The sequence below is a fragment of the Salvia hispanica genome, chromosome 3, assembly GCF_029641045.1.
Source record: "Salvia hispanica isolate PSC_SH4W2 chromosome 3, Shi_PSC_v1, whole genome shotgun sequence".
Lineage (NCBI taxonomy): Eukaryota > Viridiplantae > Streptophyta > Magnoliopsida > Lamiales > Lamiaceae > Salvia > Salvia hispanica.
Genome location: NC_142694.1, coordinates 566612 through 585222, shown reverse-complemented (window position 1 = coordinate 585222; position 18611 = coordinate 566612). Strand labels below are relative to the sequence as shown.

General features: G+C 37.7%; 3 protein-coding genes and 2 pseudogenes across 3 annotated transcripts; 4 read left to right on the top strand and 1 right to left on the bottom strand.

Moving 5' to 3' along the window:
* Positions 1-1036: 1036 nt before the first annotated feature.
* LOC125211786 (uncharacterized) lies at positions 1037-3103 on the top strand. Its single transcript, XM_048111720.2, has 3 exons — positions 1037-1481; positions 1809-1938; positions 2687-3103. Exons 1-3 carry the CDS (start codon positions 1080-1082, stop codon positions 2905-2907), a joined length of 753 nt encoding a protein of 250 aa, XP_047967677.2. The 5' UTR covers positions 1037-1079; the 3' UTR covers positions 2908-3103.
* A 128-nt stretch (positions 3104-3231) lies between these two features.
* LOC125208967 (glycosyl hydrolase 5 family protein-like) lies at positions 3232-6444 on the top strand. Its single transcript, XM_048108516.2, has 3 exons — positions 3232-4559; positions 5310-5892; positions 5963-6444. Exons 1-3 carry the CDS (start codon positions 3897-3899, stop codon positions 6397-6399), a joined length of 1683 nt encoding a protein of 560 aa, XP_047964473.2. The 5' UTR covers positions 3232-3896; the 3' UTR covers positions 6400-6444.
* A 1735-nt stretch (positions 6445-8179) lies between these two features.
* Positions 8180-10891, top strand: LOC125214162 (glycosyl hydrolase 5 family protein-like; annotated as a pseudogene).
* Positions 10892-11608: 717 nt separating this feature from the next.
* On the top strand, positions 11609-14383 carry LOC125214154 (glycosyl hydrolase 5 family protein pseudogene; annotated as a pseudogene).
* A 1398-nt stretch (positions 14384-15781) lies between these two features.
* On the bottom strand, positions 15782-17702 carry LOC125214145 (glycosyl hydrolase 5 family protein-like). Its single transcript, XM_048115047.2, has 3 exons — positions 17145-17702; positions 16353-16944; positions 15782-16206 (listed from the first exon to the last, which is right to left on the bottom strand). Exons 1-3 carry the CDS (start codon positions 17697-17699, stop codon positions 15782-15784), a joined length of 1572 nt encoding a protein of 523 aa, XP_047971004.2. The 5' UTR covers positions 17700-17702.
* Positions 17703-18611: the final 909 nt, after the last annotated feature.

The window sequence follows — 18611 nt, the reverse complement described above, 5'->3', positions numbered from 1 at the left end:
ACCAAAAAAGTATCTATAAATTGCACACAAAATTGCATTCTTGTATTTATTATTCACATCATGAATTCAAACTTAAATTTGTTTAAATTAAGAGCTAATAGATGAAAAATACATGAACTTTAAGTGTGAAGCAAAATATCCCAAACAATGTGGTTGCATGTTGGAATATCTAACTTGAACAAAACGACATTGTCTCATACAAAATACAAAAAAAAAAGATTAAATATACAAAATATTTGTTACTACTCATTAAAATAACATCGATTTTCGATGTGACTTACAATTTCATTATTAATCTTATCATGTCATTTAAAATCACCACTAAAATGATTAGAAGTGTCAAAATGGATATCGGAATTGGATACCCAATATCCAAGCCCGAAATATCGGGTAATTGGATACCCGATATCCGATTTTTCGGTTTTCGGGATCGGGTTCGGGTATAAATTTTTTGGATTATCGGCTATCGGGTTATCCGATACCCGATCGGGTATACCCAATTTACCCGATTTTTTATATTTTATTTTTTAAATTTAATAAATAATGTATTAATTCTATTATTTAAAAATTAAATAATTAAATGTACTCCCAAAATCCTTCACTCTTAAGTCATATTTTGGATTAATGTATGAATTGAGATTTTTATCATGGATGAATAAGGGGTGTTATAACTTATGAATTTTTTATTTCTAAAAATTTGTAGTAGTTTTTTTTCTCTTAAATTTGAACTACATTAAATTTGTATCAAATTTGAACTACAAGCTTGTATTTTTAAAGGTTTGTAGCTTATTTTCTTAAAAAAATAATAAAATAAAAATCCAAAATCGGGATTGGATACCCGATTTTTCGGGACTTGGGTATCCGGGTATCCTTTCGGATCGGGTATCTGGTATTAAATTTTAGAAAATTCGGGATCGGGTACCCGAAATTTTCGAATCGGGTATCCGCGGGTTCCTAAATGGGCTTGTATATAATATAGTGGGCCCAAAAGTAAAAGCCCAAAACAAATATTTGGAAATGGCTTTCCGGTTTTTATCCTCAAAACCCTCCTAAACCCCACCCCCAAAACCGCCGATCCAATGCTGATTCGCCGAGCAGCAATCCATCATCTCCGGCTATTCTCCACCGCCGCGCTCCTACAGGAAGTGGAGGCTCCTCCTATATTCACCTACCTGGATGGATTCCCCCGGCCCGACCCCAAGCACGACGAGACGATCCTCGCAATCCCTCGCGATGCCTCCGGCAAGAGCATCTCCGCCAAGGAGAGGAAGGCCGGCCGCGTTCCGAGCATCGTCTTCGAGGCGGAGGACGGCCAGCACGGCGGCAACAAGCGCATCATTTCGGTTCAGAGCAATCAGGTTAAGAAGCTCGTGAATCATCTAGGGCAGTCCTTTTTCCTCTCCAGGCTCTTTGATCTGGAGGTCCGATCGGAGTTTGGATCCGGTGAGGTAGTCGAGAAAGTGCGCGTTCTGCCTCGGAAGGTGTGTGTTTTTTCACATTGCGATGCTCGTTTGCTGATTTTGTGAAATGTTGAATTTTCTGTGGTAGAGCTAGCTCGAATTAGTTCGATTAGGGCAATTGGCCTGAGATCTGTATATAGATAGATAGATACATGCGTTTGCTTTTACATTAGTGGAGATGAAATAGTGAAATTATCGAAGGTTTGGATAGATAGAAAGGAGTATGAGTTGGATTTCATAAATTTAGAATGCTGAGTTATCATTTCTATAATGCTATTGAGTTTCATACAGCACTGGTTGGAAAAAATTGGGTTATGCACTGATTTGGTGTTTCTTGGTGAATGTCAGCTCCATCTTCATCCGAGCTCAGATGCTGTGCTTAATGTTACGTTTATAAGAGCTCCGTCTAGTGCTTGGTTAAAGGTTGATGTTCCTCTAGTATTTAGAGGAGATGATGTTTCCCCCGGGCTGAAGAAGGGTACGCAGAAAATTTTATCCTGTGATTTATTACCATTTTATGCTAAGCTCGCAATCCTCTCCGTTTTTACTGCTCTTTTTAATGTCATCTGTCCTGTGTGATTCTCCACATTGCTTCAAGTAATCACGCTCTTGAACCTATATGGCTATTAGAGTTGTATGCTTTCTGGATTGAACGATTTTGAATGCAAAGTCAAAACAATTTCGGGTTAAATAGAGGAAAGCTAGAATCTTGGAAGACATGTGCTAGTCACAGTAAATAAAAGGCAGCATCAATATAGATAGGACACTCCTTTTAAGGTCAGATCACTTCCAATTATGTGAAGGAGTTGCATCTGATTCTTGGTATCCTTGCACTCATGTTTTGGTTGACATTTTTAGACTTGTGTTTCTTGCTTTTAAACACAAGCTAGCCTGCCGCCATATCTGGTCCGAGCCCTTAACCTTTAGATGTTACCCACACAACGAACTTTCTAGTGTCAGTAGTAAATTTACAATCAAGTTTCTCTTATTCTTTCTTACTTCAAATTGATTGGTTAATTAAGCACATTTTGAACTAGAAAAGCTAAAGTGAATTTGGACTGGATAAGGTTATGTCTTTGACTCTAACCCTGAAAGATTTGAATGGAGGAAGAAATTGCTATAGCTGATTGAAGTCCCATTTTCATTTTCTGCTTTATTTCCCTCGTGTTGATGACACTTCTGAAAATTTGTACTTACGACTTTCAATTGTTGTTCTTGCTCTTCAGGGTCATCTCTAAACATTATCAAGAGAACTGTTAAGTATCTCTGCCCTGCTGATATAGTCCCTCCCTTCATAGACGTTGATTTAAGTGAGCTCGATGTAGGCCAGAAAATCGTTGCTGGGAACCTTAACGTCCATCCTGCTCTCAAGTTGCTAAGATCGAAGGATGAAGCTGTTGTCAAGATAATGGGTGCCAGGGTCTCCGACCAACGAAAATCCAAGTAAGCTGCGAGGCTCCTAATTTCATATTTTGGTAGAAAAATCTTTGATGGTAAAAGAATCCAATAACTGTGTAAGGCCACGCCGCTGATATGATCTTCCCATCTTTGCGATTAAGAAAAGTTGTGTTAGTTGAACTCTGTCTAGGAGCGATATTTTCTCTAATCTTCAAAGAAAGCGTGTGGTGATATTGGAACCCCAATTTGGCTTCCACATTGCAGTGAGTTGTGAACCCCAACTGTAAATTGAAATTTGCGAATCTCAAATAATGGAAGTCATAAAATTAAGACGTCAATGATCTACAAATTAAGACAAAAAATCTGAAATTAATTGAAATTGATGACAATGTTTTTGAAGAACTAGCGTTTTGTCAATGTGGCAAATCCAGCTTTCGTACCAATTTCACCAAAAAATTAATTTAACGGAAAAACTACGAATTAAAGTAAAACTATGATAATTAGAAATAATTTAGTAATGTGACAGCATATCATGAAATAATGTATTACCCTACACATATAAACCGTTAAGAATAGTGCAAATTTACAGCTTGTACATCACAGGGAAATTGGTTCCAAATTTAGAACTCTTGTACATCAGCTGAGTTCAAATTATTGAATTCAATTTGCCGATTTATGCATTGTGAAATATCTCCATATCTCATGATTATTCTTCTTCTCCATATTAAGATAATCTGCCAAATTTCCAGTGGCCTTCAATTCATTCATTATCACTGCCTGATGTTTGATTATAAAAATGGAAACTGGCACTGAAAACCTTTTCAGTACCATAAAATAAATCTAACCAGTAACCATTTTTTATTAAACAAACATTGAATGAAAGAGTTAATGCCCCAATTGACTACAATTCTCAAAAGTAAAAACAATAAATCGAAGAGTGAATGAGTCATTATAGTAATTAGAAGTATTTATTACTTATATAGTAAAAAAAATCATCTAAAATCATGAAATCGGGCCTGTTTCTTGTAACTTCATGATATGTCACAAATTTGTATAATCTTTATAAATACGAATCAAACACACCAACACAAGCACATTACTCTCAAAACAAAACAAAACAAAACGAAACGAAAAATGAGGGGCATTTTGGCGTTACTATTCCTACAAATGGTGGCGCTCTGCGCCTCCACGGAGCTGTCGACGGCCTCACAGTGGATAGTCCATCGCACGAGCGGGAAGCGCGTGAAGCTCACCTGCGTGAATTGGCCCTCGCACGTGGAGCCAATGATCGCAGAAGGCCTAGAGAAGAAGCCACTGCGCCACATCGTGAAAAAGATAGCCGAAAACGGGTTCAACTGCGTGAGGCTCACGTGGGTGACGTTCATGTTCACAAGGCCCGAATACGGAAGCCTCAGAGTCTCCGAATCACTGGACAAGTACAATCTGTCGGCCGCGAGAGCCGGCATTGTTAGAAATAACCCTCATATTGTGAACATGACGGTGGTCGAGCTTCACAAGGCGGTGGTGGATGAGCTCGGGAGGAGGAGGGTGATGGTGGTGCTCGATAACCACGTCAGCCGGCCGACGTGGTGCTGCGGCGACGATGATGGGAATGGCTTCTTCGGCGACGCTGATTTTAGCCCGGAGGAGTGGCTGCGAGGGCTGGCGGCGGTGGCTGAGGCGTATAGGGATACTCATGCGGTTAGTGTGTGAATCGTTTTAATTACATTTTTTAGTACTTAAGTGTATGTAAATTTTAGTAAAATGACCTAATGAAATTAAGATACTGAAAATGAAATTTCACCACATTTACTTATGTTTCTAATACTACCAAAATTAGTTTTGTACATCCACATAAAAATGTGCCTTACTAGTGAGTTGGATTCCGATCCAATTTAATGCTAATATGGTCATGTAAAAGTCCAAGATGGCAAACTTAGATGATTTTACATATCAAAATCATGTCGTTAATTTCAATTGAAGTTGCATGTGATTAATTGAAATCGAGCTTAATATAATGGCAAATGGTACAAAACCAAACTTGTTAGGAATGAGCGAAAAGTTCGGTAACTATTTCTAAAAATTGGTGTACATAACTAGGATTGGGTCAAAATTCATTAATTCACACGCTATTATGTGGATGTAAATACAATACGCGTTAAAACTTGTGTTATACCCAAAATATATAGTACTCCATATTCATTTAGTCCACAATTAATAGATTTTGGATAGTCAAAAAAGTTAGTCACTTTCTATTTTCAGTAAAAAGGTTTTAATAGGTTCAACCTTATTCTTTAATAATAGTACTTCCTCTGTCCACTTTAGGAGTCTCGGTTTACCATGTTAGATGTCTCACTTTAAGAGTCCCGGTTGGAATATTTATATCAATATTCATGCATTTACTATAAGACTATTGGACACAAATTTGACGAAAAAATTAATGTTGTGAAGGTTGTGGGTATGAGCATGAGGAATGAGCTACGAGGCAGCCGACAAAACGAGGCAGACTGGTACAAGTATATGCAAGAAGGAGCCAACACAATTCACGCACATAATCCAGATGTCCTAATCATCGTCTCAGGATTGAACTACGCGGGCAACCTCGGGTTCCTGAAATCCCAACCGCTGGCAGTTAATTTCACCAACAAGTTAGTTTTTGAAGCACATTGGTATTCCTTTGGCACATCTGCTGAGCAATGGGTTGCCCAAACCAACCAGTTATGTGGCACTATCACCAAATGGGCACTAGACAATTACCTTTTCTTGACCAACTCATTCCCTCTTTTCATAAGTGAATTTGGGATTAATCAAAGAGGCGACAGTGAGGCCGACAACCGATACATAGGTTGTATGCTGGCGGCTGTCGCTGAGTTTGACGTTGACTGGGCCTTGTGGACTTTACAAGGCAGCTACATTCTTAGGGAGGGACATGTTGATCTTGAAGAATTTTATGGAGTTCTTGATTTCAATTGGGATCGTCTCCGAAATCCAGCATTTCTTGATAGACTGCAGGTTCTTAGGCAGACCAATCAAGGTATGTTAATCAAATTACTACTTTTTGGAGAATTTGAAGTATATATATTAATTGTTGTTATCTCATCCAGATTATAGGTCTAAGCACCCAACACACTATATAATGCTCCATCCATTGAGTGGGCATTGTGTTCACATTGCTAAGAATGGCATGGTAGCTGTGGCTAGTTGCAAAAGAGCAACCCGGTGGGATCAACACCGAGACGACGGTGGGCCTATTAAGTTGGCTGGCTCTTCGAAGTGCCTCGGGGTGGCTGGAGACGGGGGAGCCCCACGTGTCTCGAGGCATTGTTCGAGCGAGTGGAAGTATGTGTCGAGTTCTGGTCTTCACTTAGCTGCCCAAGATACAAGAGGGGGACACTTATGCTTAGAGTTGGAGAAGAATGGCTCGGATTCTAAGATTGTGACTAAGAAATGTTTGTGTGTAGGAGATGATCTAGCTGATTTACCTACTTGTGCTGACAATCCACAAGCACAATGGTTTAAGCTTATTCCAACAAATATTTGATAATGCACTTTGAGTTAGAAATAAAAAAGAATGTGGTACATGTCACTATTTTGTGTGTTTATCATTACGAATTTAGGGATAATATATTTTTAGAAGTTTATAAAAAAATATATATATACTTCTCATACTCCCTCTATTCCAAGGTAGTTGGTTTGAGGGAGTTTTATTTTTCATTTTTTTTTCTAGTATATAATACTCCCTTCGTTCCATAGTAATGGATGAAATTCTTTTCGGCACGGAGATTAAGAAAAATTGTGTTAGAGGAGTTACGTAAAGGAAGAGTAAAGTAGAAATGAAAAAGGTAGAGAGACATAAAGAGAATAAAGTAAGAGAGAGTAAAGTAAGTTTGAAGAAATATGTTGACTTTTACTAAAAAGGGAAAAATGACTCAATTACTATGGAACGTACCAAAATGACAAAATGACTATTACTATGGAACGGAGGGAGTAATCTCAAGAGATCCACGTATATTATCTTATGCGACGAAGAATTAGCTTTCTCTTGAAGGGAAAATGGTCATATATGTAGTACTCCCTCCGTCCACAAAAAATAGAGCACATTTACCATTTTTAGCCATCCACAAAAAATAGAGCACAATCATTTTCAACAAATAATAACCCTATAGATCATTCCACTAACACTACTTCTCATGTACTTTTTCTCCTTCTCTCGTACTTTTTTTCCCTTCTCTCTTACTTTACCAATTCTATATTAAAACCTGTGTCATACACTAATTGCTCTATTTTTTATGGGCGGATGAAGTATTTTTTTTAATAGACCAATTACAATGTATTTGGGCAATTTTTATTTTCTTAAAATATTTAAAAGTACTGAAGAAATCTAGATAGTTAATGCAATTTAATGTCGATGACATATAAAAAATGTAGTTAAGAGTTAAGACACTCGTAATAATTCAGTGCGGAGGAAAAGTACGAACAGAAAAAGGGAAAAAAAGTCTTTATTTAATAGAGATACCGATGTCATTAACTATTTATTTTCTAAATAACATGCAATAGTCCATTTAAGATTAAATTAATGTCAATTCCTATTTTGAAAACTTATAAAATGAGTATACATACATTCCCCCCGTATATCTTGTTAATTACTGTTATCTTTTTCATTGTCAATTCCCCACGATTTGTCATCCTATTTCCTTATACATGATTCGAAAGTCGACTGAATTCAATCTCCACGTTTTTCATCAACTAGATCTGTGAAAATCAAGAAATTACTATTAATATAATTAAAAGTTAAAACGAACTAATATTTCATAATGCATCGTGATTCACATGTGTATATCACAGAAGTAGAACTTTCAGAACATCATACAATAGGTTGAAATAATTTGATCAAAGAAAATATTTACTATTTAGATTGATTATTCTGAAAGTATAGATTTTAGAATTCTATACTCGTTCTTTTGTTATAAGTTTTAAGAAAGCTATTAAAATAGTGAAATTTTAGGCCAAAAAAATATGGTGTCAACACGCAAAAGAAAATTGAAATTAAAATATACACCTATTATAAAATAGCCTTATTTAATTTATAAAAGTTGGTTTGCCTATCTAAACCCATATCATAAAGTAAATATGAATATTCACCTAATTAGAACTAGCATAAAAAAGTGTGTATGTATACATTTATTATCTTGGCAAAAAGAAAATCTAGGCATTTATCATTAAAATTCAATCCTACATCCGTAACAAATTAAAGAACACGAATAAACTGTATATAAATGCGAATCTGAGATACACAGCTTAACAATAACAATAAAAAAAAAATGGGAAAAGGAAGAATAGTGAATTATTCTGCCATTGCAGCATTTGTGTTTCTTCAAATAATCTCCATTTGCAGTTCATTGCCGCTATCGACGAAGTCACGATGGATCGTGGACGACGCGAACGGGCAGCGCGTGAAGCTCGCGTGCGTGAACTGGCCCTCGCACTTGGAGCCGATGATCGCAGAGGGCCTAGAGAAGAAGCCGGTGAGCGAGATAGCGCGTAAGATAACCGCGAACGGCTTCAACTGCGTGAGGTTCACGTGGTCGACGTTCATGTTCACGAGGCCGGAATACGGCAGCCTCAGAGTCTCCGAATCATTGGGCAAGTACAATCTGTCGGCCGCGAGAGCCGGCATTGCTAGAAACAACCCTCATATTCTGAACATGACGGTGGTCGAGCTTCACAAGGCGGTGGTGGATGAGCTCGGGAGGAGGAAGGTGATGGTGGTGCTCGATAACCACATCAGCCGCCCGGGGTGGTGCTGCAGCGACGACGACGGGAGTGGCTTCTTCGGAGATGCTGATTTTGACCCGGAGGAATGGCAGCGAGGTTTGATTGCGGTTGCCCAAGCGTATAAGGGTAACCCTGCGGTATGTATTGTTCACGATAAATATTCTATTTTGAGTCGTCCCACATAATTTAACCCAGTATTCCATTTTGAGCCGTTCCACATAATTTGACACACTTCACTTTTACCATTTTTGGTAGTGGATCCTAGACCTGCCCAAGGTTTACCGAACCGGCGGTTAAAACCGAAACCGTGAGAATTTACCCGAACCGAAACCGTCGATTTTTTGAACCGTGGTTCAGTTCAGGTTCAAAAAATTTCGAACTGAAACCGTGCCGGAACCGCGAAAAACTGTCGGAAAACCGTGAAATCAAGCCGGAACCGCAACAAAACTGGCGGTTCGGAACCGTAAAAAACCGCCAGAAAACCGTCGGTTCGGAACCTAAACCGAAACCGTAACCGCGAAACACCCTCGCGGTTCGGTTCCGGTTCAACAATTTCCAAAACCGGAATCGGCGGTGCCGAATTGTAACCGCCGGTTCCTGAACCGTGGGCACCTCTAGTGGATCCCATATTCCACTAACTAATTCCTACTCACATTTTATTATAAAACTAATACTTTAAAAGTAGGACCCACATCCCACCAACTTTTTCAACTCATTTTCCATTAGATTTCTTAAAACCCGTGCTAGATCAAAGTGTCTCAAATTATGTGGGACGGAGGGAGTACAATAATTTAAACTAATCGTTTAATACTCCTAGTTTTGTTGATGAAAAGGTTGTGGGTATGAGCATGAGGAATGAGCTACGAGGCAAACGACAGAACGAGGCGGACTGGTACAAATACATGCGGATAGGAGCCAACACAATCAACACACAAAACCCGGATTTCCTAGTCATTGTCTCCGGTTTAGGCTACGATGGCAACCTGGCTTTCCTCAAGTCGCAGTCGCTGGGAGTTGGTTTCTCCAACAAATTAGTTTACGAAGGGCATTGGTATCCCTTTGGCATTCCTGCTGATAGATGGACTGCCCAAACGAACCAGCTGTGTGCTTCCGTCACGAAAGCCACCACGGACAATCTTCTCTTCTTGACTCAAGGGAACAACCCTTTCCCTCTTTTTATAAGTGAGTTCGGGATCAATCAACGAGGCGACAATGAGGCCGACAACAGATACATAAGTTGTTTGATGGCGTCTGTTGCTGAGCTCGATCTCGACTGGGCCGTGTGGGCTTTGCAAGGCAGCTATATGCTTAGACAAGGAACTGTTAATCTTGAAGAGTTATATGGTGTTCTTGACTTGAATTGGGACCGAATCCGAAACCCTCAATTTCTTGATAGATTGCAGGCTGTTCAACGGATCAATCAAGGTATGCAATTCTTGCAACATATGGTGTATTTACAAAATCATCAAACCTATCTAAATCTTCTTCGGTGGTTTTATATATCATGTTTTTGTTATGTGGTAGTTCCGCCACCAAAAATTAAGCTAGTGTTTGATATAATTGATCATTCACCAATAGTTTTTGTTATAAGTGAAAATGGTTAGAAAAATCATAATTAGGTATGTCCCTTAGCTTGGCTTTAAAATCAGCAAGATAAACCGTAAATTTTGGATTCGTTCACAATTATCCCACACCAAAATGTTTTTGTGAAATTATATCTGATATGACAGTTAGAAAATCATATGTGAACATCACCATCAGTGAGTTAACCATTATTGTCTCTTTATAAAGAAAATGACGTCGTTTACTTGAAAAATTTAAACAATATGTGACGATCGATTAGATTTCAAGTCGGAGCATCCAACATACTATAAAATGTTCCACCCTTTGAGTGACATTGTGTGCAAATAGTGGAGAATGGGATAGTTGTGGCTAACTGCAAAAATGCAAGCAAATGGGAGCAGCATCAAGATGATGGGCCTATCAAGCTAGTTGGGAGCCCACAGTGCTTGGGAGTGGCCGGAGACGGGGAGGCACCTCGTGTATCGGAGGATTGTTCGAGTAAGTGGAAGTATGTGTCAAGTTCTGGTCTGCATTTAGCTGCACAAGGTGGAAATGGGGGATATTTGTGCTTGGAAATGAATGCTTCTGATTCTAAACTTGTGACAAAGAAATGTTTGTGCGTAGGAGATGATCTTGTTGATTTATCTACTTGTCCGCAAGCACAATGGTTTAAGTTTATTCCATCAAATATTTGATGATGCAATGCAATGCAATTTCTCAATAATAAGGTTAATTTGATAAATCTATATAATTATTTTTCATTTTATTTGTTCTGGTCTCTATCTACAACAACTTTTAAGTTATTCGATGTACTATTTCTAATTTTATGTTACTGCGTACCTTAATTTATAGAGTACATTTTAGTTATAATGTATTCACTTAATATATTTGCTAATGTACGTCTAGAAAAGAGGTATGCATATTTTTTTAAAAATAAATTAAATGTGTAAATTAGTTGAAGTGTACGATTTCACTAAAAATACTAAGTTCGATTAACAAATACTCCCTATTTCTATATTTACAACAAGTAAAAAATGAACCCACAATCTTAGTTAAGTGAGTTATAATTAATTAACGCGTGAGCTTAATAATTAACAAGCAAGATAAATTAAACAAAATACTACTACTATTGAAATTCATATAATGAAAACACAATTTAAATCTCTCCATTGATGATCCGGTAAACTAGATTAAATTCATAAGTCCCAATTAATGTCACAAAGTACCTGGACCCTGGTCATTATTAATTACAAATATCTCATTAATTAAAATGGAAATTATGATTTAATGCAATTAAAAAGATTCCCATAAAAAATACAACCTCATCTGTCCACCTTAACTTCAAGCCTTCAACCAAACAAATTTCGATTGTATATAAACACCAAAAAAAATGAAAACAAATCACACAAAAAATGAATCACCACGCCATTTTAACCGCTCTTTTCCTTGTCCAAATCGCCGCCTTCTCCAAATCCGCGCCGCTGTCGACGAACTCCCGATGGATAGTCGACAGCGCGAGCGGGAAGCGCGTGAAGCTGGCGTGCGTGAACTGGCCCTCGCACTTGGAGCCGATGATCGCTGAGGGCTTAGACAAGAAGCCGATGGACGACATAATTCAAAAGATAAGTGGAAGTGGATTCAATTGCGTTAGGTTTACTTGGCCAACGTACATGTTCACGAGGCCGGATTACGGAAACCTTAGGGTTTCCGAATCCTTGGATAAATACAACCTCACGGCCGCGAAAGCCGGGATTGCCAAAAACAATCCTTGGATCCTTAGAATGACGGTGGTGGAGCTTCACAAGGCGGTGGTTGGGGAGCTCGGGAAGAAGAAGGTGATGGTGGTGCTCGATAACCACGTCAGCAGGCCCACGTGGTGCTGCGCTGGCAACGACGGGAATGGATTTTTCGGGGATGCTTACTTTGACCCCAAGGAGTGGTTGCAAGGCTTAGCTGCAGTTGCCATAGCATATAAGGCTTTTCCTCAGGTAATTAACATGATTTATTTTCTTATTCTTTTAGACTATGGTTTTCAAATAATGTAAATATTGTTACACGAAATCGAAAAGTTGTGTTATATAGTGAAAAAAGTGGGCTTATTTTGAACTACTATTACAGATTTATGGATAATGAAGTAATTAATAGGTCTAGACATGAAATAAGCCAGATTTTATATTTGAATATTGATTTAATAACCACCTACTAAATCATATGCTCATGCTATATGAGAAAGTCTATAATGACCTATTAAATCCTTTTCTGTTTCGGAAGGTATAAAGGCAATTTATTATTATTCCTTACCATTATAAGAATATTATCTGTAGTTGACTTTGGATACGAGATTTAAAAATTGATGTTTAATGTTAAGTAAAAAGAGAATAAATTACTCCCTCCGTTCCATAAAAGTTGAGACAAAACTTTTGGGCACGGAGATTAAGAATTTATATTAAATAAATAGGAGAGATGAAAAAAGTAGGAAAGATAAGAGAGAGTAAAGTAAATGATGGAATAAAGTAAGAGTGATTAGATGTTTTGTTTTTTGTTAAAAAAGGAAATGACTCAACTTTGTTGGGACGGACTAAAAAGGAATACGACTCAACTTTTATGGGACGGAGGGAGTATTAAAGAGATATAATAAAAATTAAAAAAAAAAGGAAATGGAGCAAATATCTCAGGACGACCCAAAGTGGAATATGGAGAAAGTAGTTTGGGCAGAATGGGGGTGTATAGGTTATAGTATTTTCCAAGTTTCTTTGATATCATATTTTGCAAGAAATTCAGTTGATTGACTGTGGCTTTTGCATAATAATTTGCACTAAATACCTATATACATAACATTCTACTACCTATTTAAGAAAATTAGTTAGAAAAAGAATGGGGGCTCAAGCCCCCCTCTAAACCAAAAGTGAACATGACCTACAAATCTAACTAACTTGGTCACATAGGTTGTGGGCATAAGCTTGCGAAACGAGCTGCGAGGCGGCCGAGAGAACATCCCGGATTGGTACAAGTATATGCAAGAAGGAGCCAACACAATCCACGCGCAAAATCCCAATTTGTTAGTCATCGTCTCCGGTCTACACACCGCCACCAAGCTCGACTATCTCAAGTCAAAGGCGTTCGAAGTTAACTTCGCCAACAAATTAGTGTTCGAGGCACATTGGTACACATTTGGCATCCCTGACAAAGCCTGGATTGCCCAAACCAACAATCTATGTGACACTGTCACCAAAAGGGCACAAGACAATTACCTCTTCTTGACTAGTGCCAAAAACTCTTTTCCTCTTTTTTTAAGTGAATTTGGGATTGATGAGAGAGGCCCGAGTGTTGCAGACAGCAGATACATAACTTGTTTCTTGGCTGCTGTGGCTGAGCTCGATGTCGACTGGGCTTTGTGGAGTTTGCAAGGGAGCTATATGCTTAGGCAGGGCAAAGTAAATCTTGATGAATCTTATGGGATTCTTGATTTTGATTGGGATCGTCTCAGAAACCCTGGCTTTGTTAGCAGGTTGCAAATTGTTCAGCACATCAATCAAGGTACGAATTTCTCTTGTTGTAAGTAAAAATTTGATTGTCCAGTCACATTATCATATGATATGTCTAGTCAATCACAATTGCAAAAATTGAAAAAAAAAAAAAAAAGTGGAGATATGAGATTTGTGCAATTGTGATTGACCAGACATGCCATGTGACAATGTATCTGAACACGATACATATATTAAAACGTGCCCTAATTTGGATTTGTTGTTGTATGTAATTTAGATTTCACATCTAAGAAACCAACATATTACAAAATGTTCCATCCTTTAAGTGGAAAATGTGTGCAAATTGTGCATAATGAGATGACACTAGCTAACTGCAACTATGCAAGCCGATGGAATCAACACCGAGATGATAGCCCTTTAAAGTTGGAGGGCGCTGCAGGGTGCCTTAGTGTGCCCGGGGACGGAGTGTCGCCTCGTGTTTCGAGGGACTGTTCAAGCAAGTGGAAGATTGTGTCAAGCTCGGGTCTTCATTTGGCAGCTCAAGATAGGAAAGGGGAATATTTGTGCTTGGAAGTGAATGCTTCGGATTCTAGGGTTGTGGCAAAGAAATGTTTGTGTGTTGGAGATGATCTTAGTAATTTCCGCACGTGTGCTGACAATCCTCAATCACAATGGTTTAAACTTGTTCCAACAAATGTTTGATTTGTTTGGAATTATGAGAAATTGTTGTTGAAGAATTTGTCAATGTGTACTTGGACCATATTTTATTTTGAGAAATTTAGGGTACAAAATATGGTATAAAATATGGTATATTGGAACCCTGAACTTATGTTATACTAGTATTTCTCATAAACCAATAAATAGTTATATTAATCGTGTGCCCACCGAGTTTTAAATTAGACCAGTCAAATTACATACTAATTAACCAAACTGAAATGTTATTTGATAAAACTTTTCAAACCCAGAGTTCGGGCTAGTTCAATAGACTACGTAAATTTGAAACCAACTATGAAAATTAGCTAGTGGTACATGATCAGTAAATATTTTTTATTTATATTATCAAAGTATGAGAAATTTGGATTTTGATATAGAATTTTGTTGGAAATATATTAGATATATGTTGGAGTAATTTATTCAAACTTCTCATGTTCTGAACTTATTCAACTTCTCTCACTTATATAAAAGGTTACAACTTACCCATATTTATAGGGGTCATCTTCCTATTCTAGAATCATCTATTTGATAATTTTATATTCTAAATATCTAGATTTTTATCTATAAAAATCTAGATATTTCTTATATAATATCTATAATCTAGACTATTCTCCCAAAAATATCTAGATATTTTTTCATGCATATTCTAGACAATTCTACATAATATCTAGATATTTGTAATATCTAGATATTTACTATTACAAAATCAAGTTTATTTAATAATATTCGAACATTTTTTGCCAACTCTACCACATTACAGAAATTCAGAAATATATTCAAAATGAATTCGAACTAAATTGAATTATCTGAAAATTCAAAAATGAAATTAAACAAAAATCCAAAATCGCAAAAAAAAAAGTTACTTAAATTATAAAAAAAAAATCTTACTCATATTTTCTTGATCTTAAATAAAAAAATATATATCAACCAAGGGTGCGATCATATCATAACTCATAATTATGTGATAACCTAATAACCCTATCATTTTATGGGTCAAAAGTATCATTTTTACTAAAAATGATATTTATACACGATAAAATGATATTTTTTCAGCATGCATAAAAATGATATTTTTATTCCATAAAATGATATTCTGTTCCATAAAATGATATTTTTCGTCCATAAAATGAGGGTTATTAGGTTATCACCATAAATATGAGTTATGATATGATCACATCCCTATCTATATTTAATTGCGTAAATACCAACTTATCTACTCCTACTATATAATACGCATTTAAAAAGACATCTTTTTTTTATAACAATTAAGAAAAATACAGTAGTATATATAGTACCCCATGTTTATTTATTCTCATAATATCAGTGGTCCAAATACACATTGACTAATTCTTCAACCAGATTAATCTCTTCACATTTCCAAACAAATCAAACATTTGCTGCTACAAATTTAAACCATTGTGATTGAGGATTGTCAACACATGTGCGTAAATTACTAAGATCATTTCCAACACACAAACATTTCTTTGTCACAATCCTTGAATCCGAAGCATTAACTTCCAAGCACAAATATTCCCCTTTCCCATCTTGGGCCGCCAAATGAAGACCCGAGCTTGACACAATCTTCCACTTGCTGGAACAATCCTCCGATACACAAGGTGCCACCCCTTCTCCGACCAGACCGAGGCACCCTGCAGCCCCCTCCAACTTTATAGGGCTACCATCTTGGTGTTCGTCCCACCGGCTTGCATTGTTGCAGTTAGCTAGAGCTATATCATCCTTCACAATTTGCACACATTGCCCACTTAAAGGATGGAACATTTTGTAATATGTTGGTTTCACTGATGTGAAATCTAAATTACATAACACAATAAAATTGAGGTTTGTAAGTTAGGGCACATTTGATATTTGCGGTACACTAAGTATAATTGACTGGATACACTGCGTGACAATGTGAATGGACAATCAAATATTTACACGCAACACGAGAAATTCGTACCTTGATTGATCTGTTGGATAATTTGCAACCTGCTAACAAAGCCAGGGTTTCTGAGACGATCCCAATTGATATCAAGAATCCCATAAGATTCATCAAGATTAACTTTGCCCTCCCTAAGTATGTAGCTTCCTTGCAAACTCCACAAAGCCCAATCGAGATCGAAGTCAGCCACAGCAGCCAGGAAACAAGTTATGTATCTGCTGTCTGCAACACTCGGAGATTTCTCATTAATCCCAAATTCACTTATGAAAACAGGAAAAGAGTCTTTGGCACTAGTCAAGAAGAGGTAATTGTCTTGTGCCCTTTTGGTGACGGTGGCACATAGATTGTTGGTTTGGTCAGTCCAGGCCTTGTCAGGGATGCCGAACGTGTACCAGTGTGCCTCGAACACTAATTTGTTGGCGAAGTTAACTTGGAACGCCTTCGACCTCAGATACCCGAGGTTGGTGTCCGTGTATAGACCCGAGACAATGACTAGCAAATCAGGGTTTTGCGCGTGGATTGTGTTGGCTCCTTCTTGCATATACTTGTACCAGTCCGGCTCGTTATGTCGCCCCCCTCGTAGCTCGTTTCTCAAGCTCATGCCCACAACCTATGTGAATGTGACCAAGTGGATCAATGTTAGTTAGTTTTAGGTCATGTTTAATTTTGGTAAGTATAAACCCAATAAAAAATACTCCATCTGTCCTAAAAAAGATAGGCTTCTTTATTGGGCGGCACGAGATTTTAGAGTTTGGAATTTGAGGCTTTAAGCCCAATAAGGTTTATAAGAAAATAAATCCACTTAATTACCTGAGGAAAACCCTTATATGCTGTGGCCACTGCAGCTAGGCCTTGCAACCACTCCTTGGGGTCAAAGTAAGCATCCCCGAAAAATCCATTCCCGTCGTTGCCAGCGCAGCACCACGTGGGCAGGCTGACGTGGTTATCGAGCACCACCATCACCTTCTTCTTCCCGAGCTCCCCAACCACCGCCTTGTGAAGCTCCACCACCGTCATTCTCAGGATCCAAGGATTGTTTTTGGCAATCCCGGCTTTCGCGGCCGTGAGGTTGTATTTATCCAAGGATTCGGAAACCCTAAGGTTTCTGTAATCCGGCCTCGTGAACATGTACGTCGGCCACGTAAACCTAACGCAGTTGAACCCATTTTCAATTATCTTTTGAATTATGTCGTCCATCGGCTTCTTGTCTAAGCCCTCTGCGATCATCGGCTCCAAGTGTGAAGGCCAGTTCACGCACGCGAGCTTCACGCGCTGCCCGATCACGCTGTCGACTATCCATCGGGAGTACGTCGACAGCGGCGCGGATTTGGAGAAGGAGACGACTTGAACAAGGAAAAGAGCCATTAAAATGGCGTGGTGATTCATTTTGTTTGTCATTGTTGTTTTTGTGTGATTTCTTTTCATGTTTTCGTGTTAATTTATATACAATTAAAAGGTTGGATGGAGAGATTTGGTTATTAAACGAAAATATAGTTTATGGAAACCCTACTAAATGACTATTTCCATATAGTTAACGAGATATGTGTAATGCTTTACCAGATACTTTGGATTGGAATTGGATGGCTGAAATGTGATCTAAATATATTGTGTGTTTATCCATTACATGCATTTGAATTTGGTTTTGTTTATAGTAATTATTTAACTGAATTATTGCGATTTATAAAAGTACTCCATCCGTCCCCGATTAGGAGTCACAGTTTGACCGGGCACGGGTTTTAAGAAATGTAAAGAAAAGTTAGTTAAAAAGTTAGTGGAATGTGGGACCCACCTTTTTATATTGGTTTTATATAAAATGTGAGTGAAGTGAGTTAGTGGAATGTGAGACCTACTTACTATTTATGGTAAAAATGAAGTGTGACTCTTAATTGAGGACGAAGCGAAATGGAAAAGTGTGACTCTTAATGGGGGACGGAGGGAGTATTTGCTAAATACGTGTGAGATAGGATAGGGGAGAGAGTTTCCTTTTCACATTCTCTAACTCCCTTATTCTTTTATGACAAATCGCAATTCACTTCATAAACACATTTATCATACAATCATTATATCGGAGATTCGTATCACCTAACCAAGTGTAAGTGAGTGTGTAAGATTTTTATAAAGTGCTTTCCTATTAAAATTTGTCAGAAAATATCTTATAAGAAAATGGATGAGATTAAAATCGTTTGATAATAATTAATGGTACTAGCTACTAAAAGGTTTGTAATTCGGTTATTGAATGGTAATTAACCTCTCCCTTTCATTATAAATTTCATTATC

What these genes read in the sequence shown, in the direction of transcription:
- LOC125208967 (XM_048108516.2), top strand. Translation starts at nt 3,897, where the DNA reads ATGTCACAAATTTGTATAATCTTTATAAATACGAATCAAACACACCAA. An exon ending in CGTATAGGGATACTCATGCG is followed by an intron (nt 4,560 to 5,309) that starts GTTAGTGTGTGA and finishes AATGTTGTGAAG; the next exon opens with GTTGTGGGTATGAGCATGAG. An exon ending in TCTTAGGCAGACCAATCAAG is followed by an intron (nt 5,893 to 5,962) that starts GTATGTTAATCA and finishes TATCTCATCCAG; the next exon opens with ATTATAGGTCTAAGCACCCA.
- LOC125211786 (XM_048111720.2), top strand. Translation starts at nt 1,080, where the DNA reads ATGCTGATTCGCCGAGCAGCAATCCATCATCTCCGGCTATTCTCCACC. An exon ending in TGCGCGTTCTGCCTCGGAAG is followed by an intron (nt 1,482 to 1,808) that starts GTGTGTGTTTTT and finishes GGTGAATGTCAG; the next exon opens with CTCCATCTTCATCCGAGCTC. An exon ending in TTCCCCCGGGCTGAAGAAGG is followed by an intron (nt 1,939 to 2,686) that starts GTACGCAGAAAA and finishes CTTGCTCTTCAG; the next exon opens with GGTCATCTCTAAACATTATC.
- LOC125214145 (XM_048115047.2), bottom strand. Translation starts at nt 17,699, where the DNA reads ATGGCTCTTTTCCTTGTTCAAGTCGTCTCCTTCTCCAAATCCGCGCCG. An exon ending in CATATAAGGGTTTTCCTCAG is followed by an intron (nt 16,945 to 17,144) that starts GTAATTAAGTGG and finishes ACATTCACATAG; the next exon opens with GTTGTGGGCATGAGCTTGAG. An exon ending in TATCCAACAGATCAATCAAG is followed by an intron (nt 16,207 to 16,352) that starts GTACGAATTTCT and finishes TATGTAATTTAG; the next exon opens with ATTTCACATCAGTGAAACCA.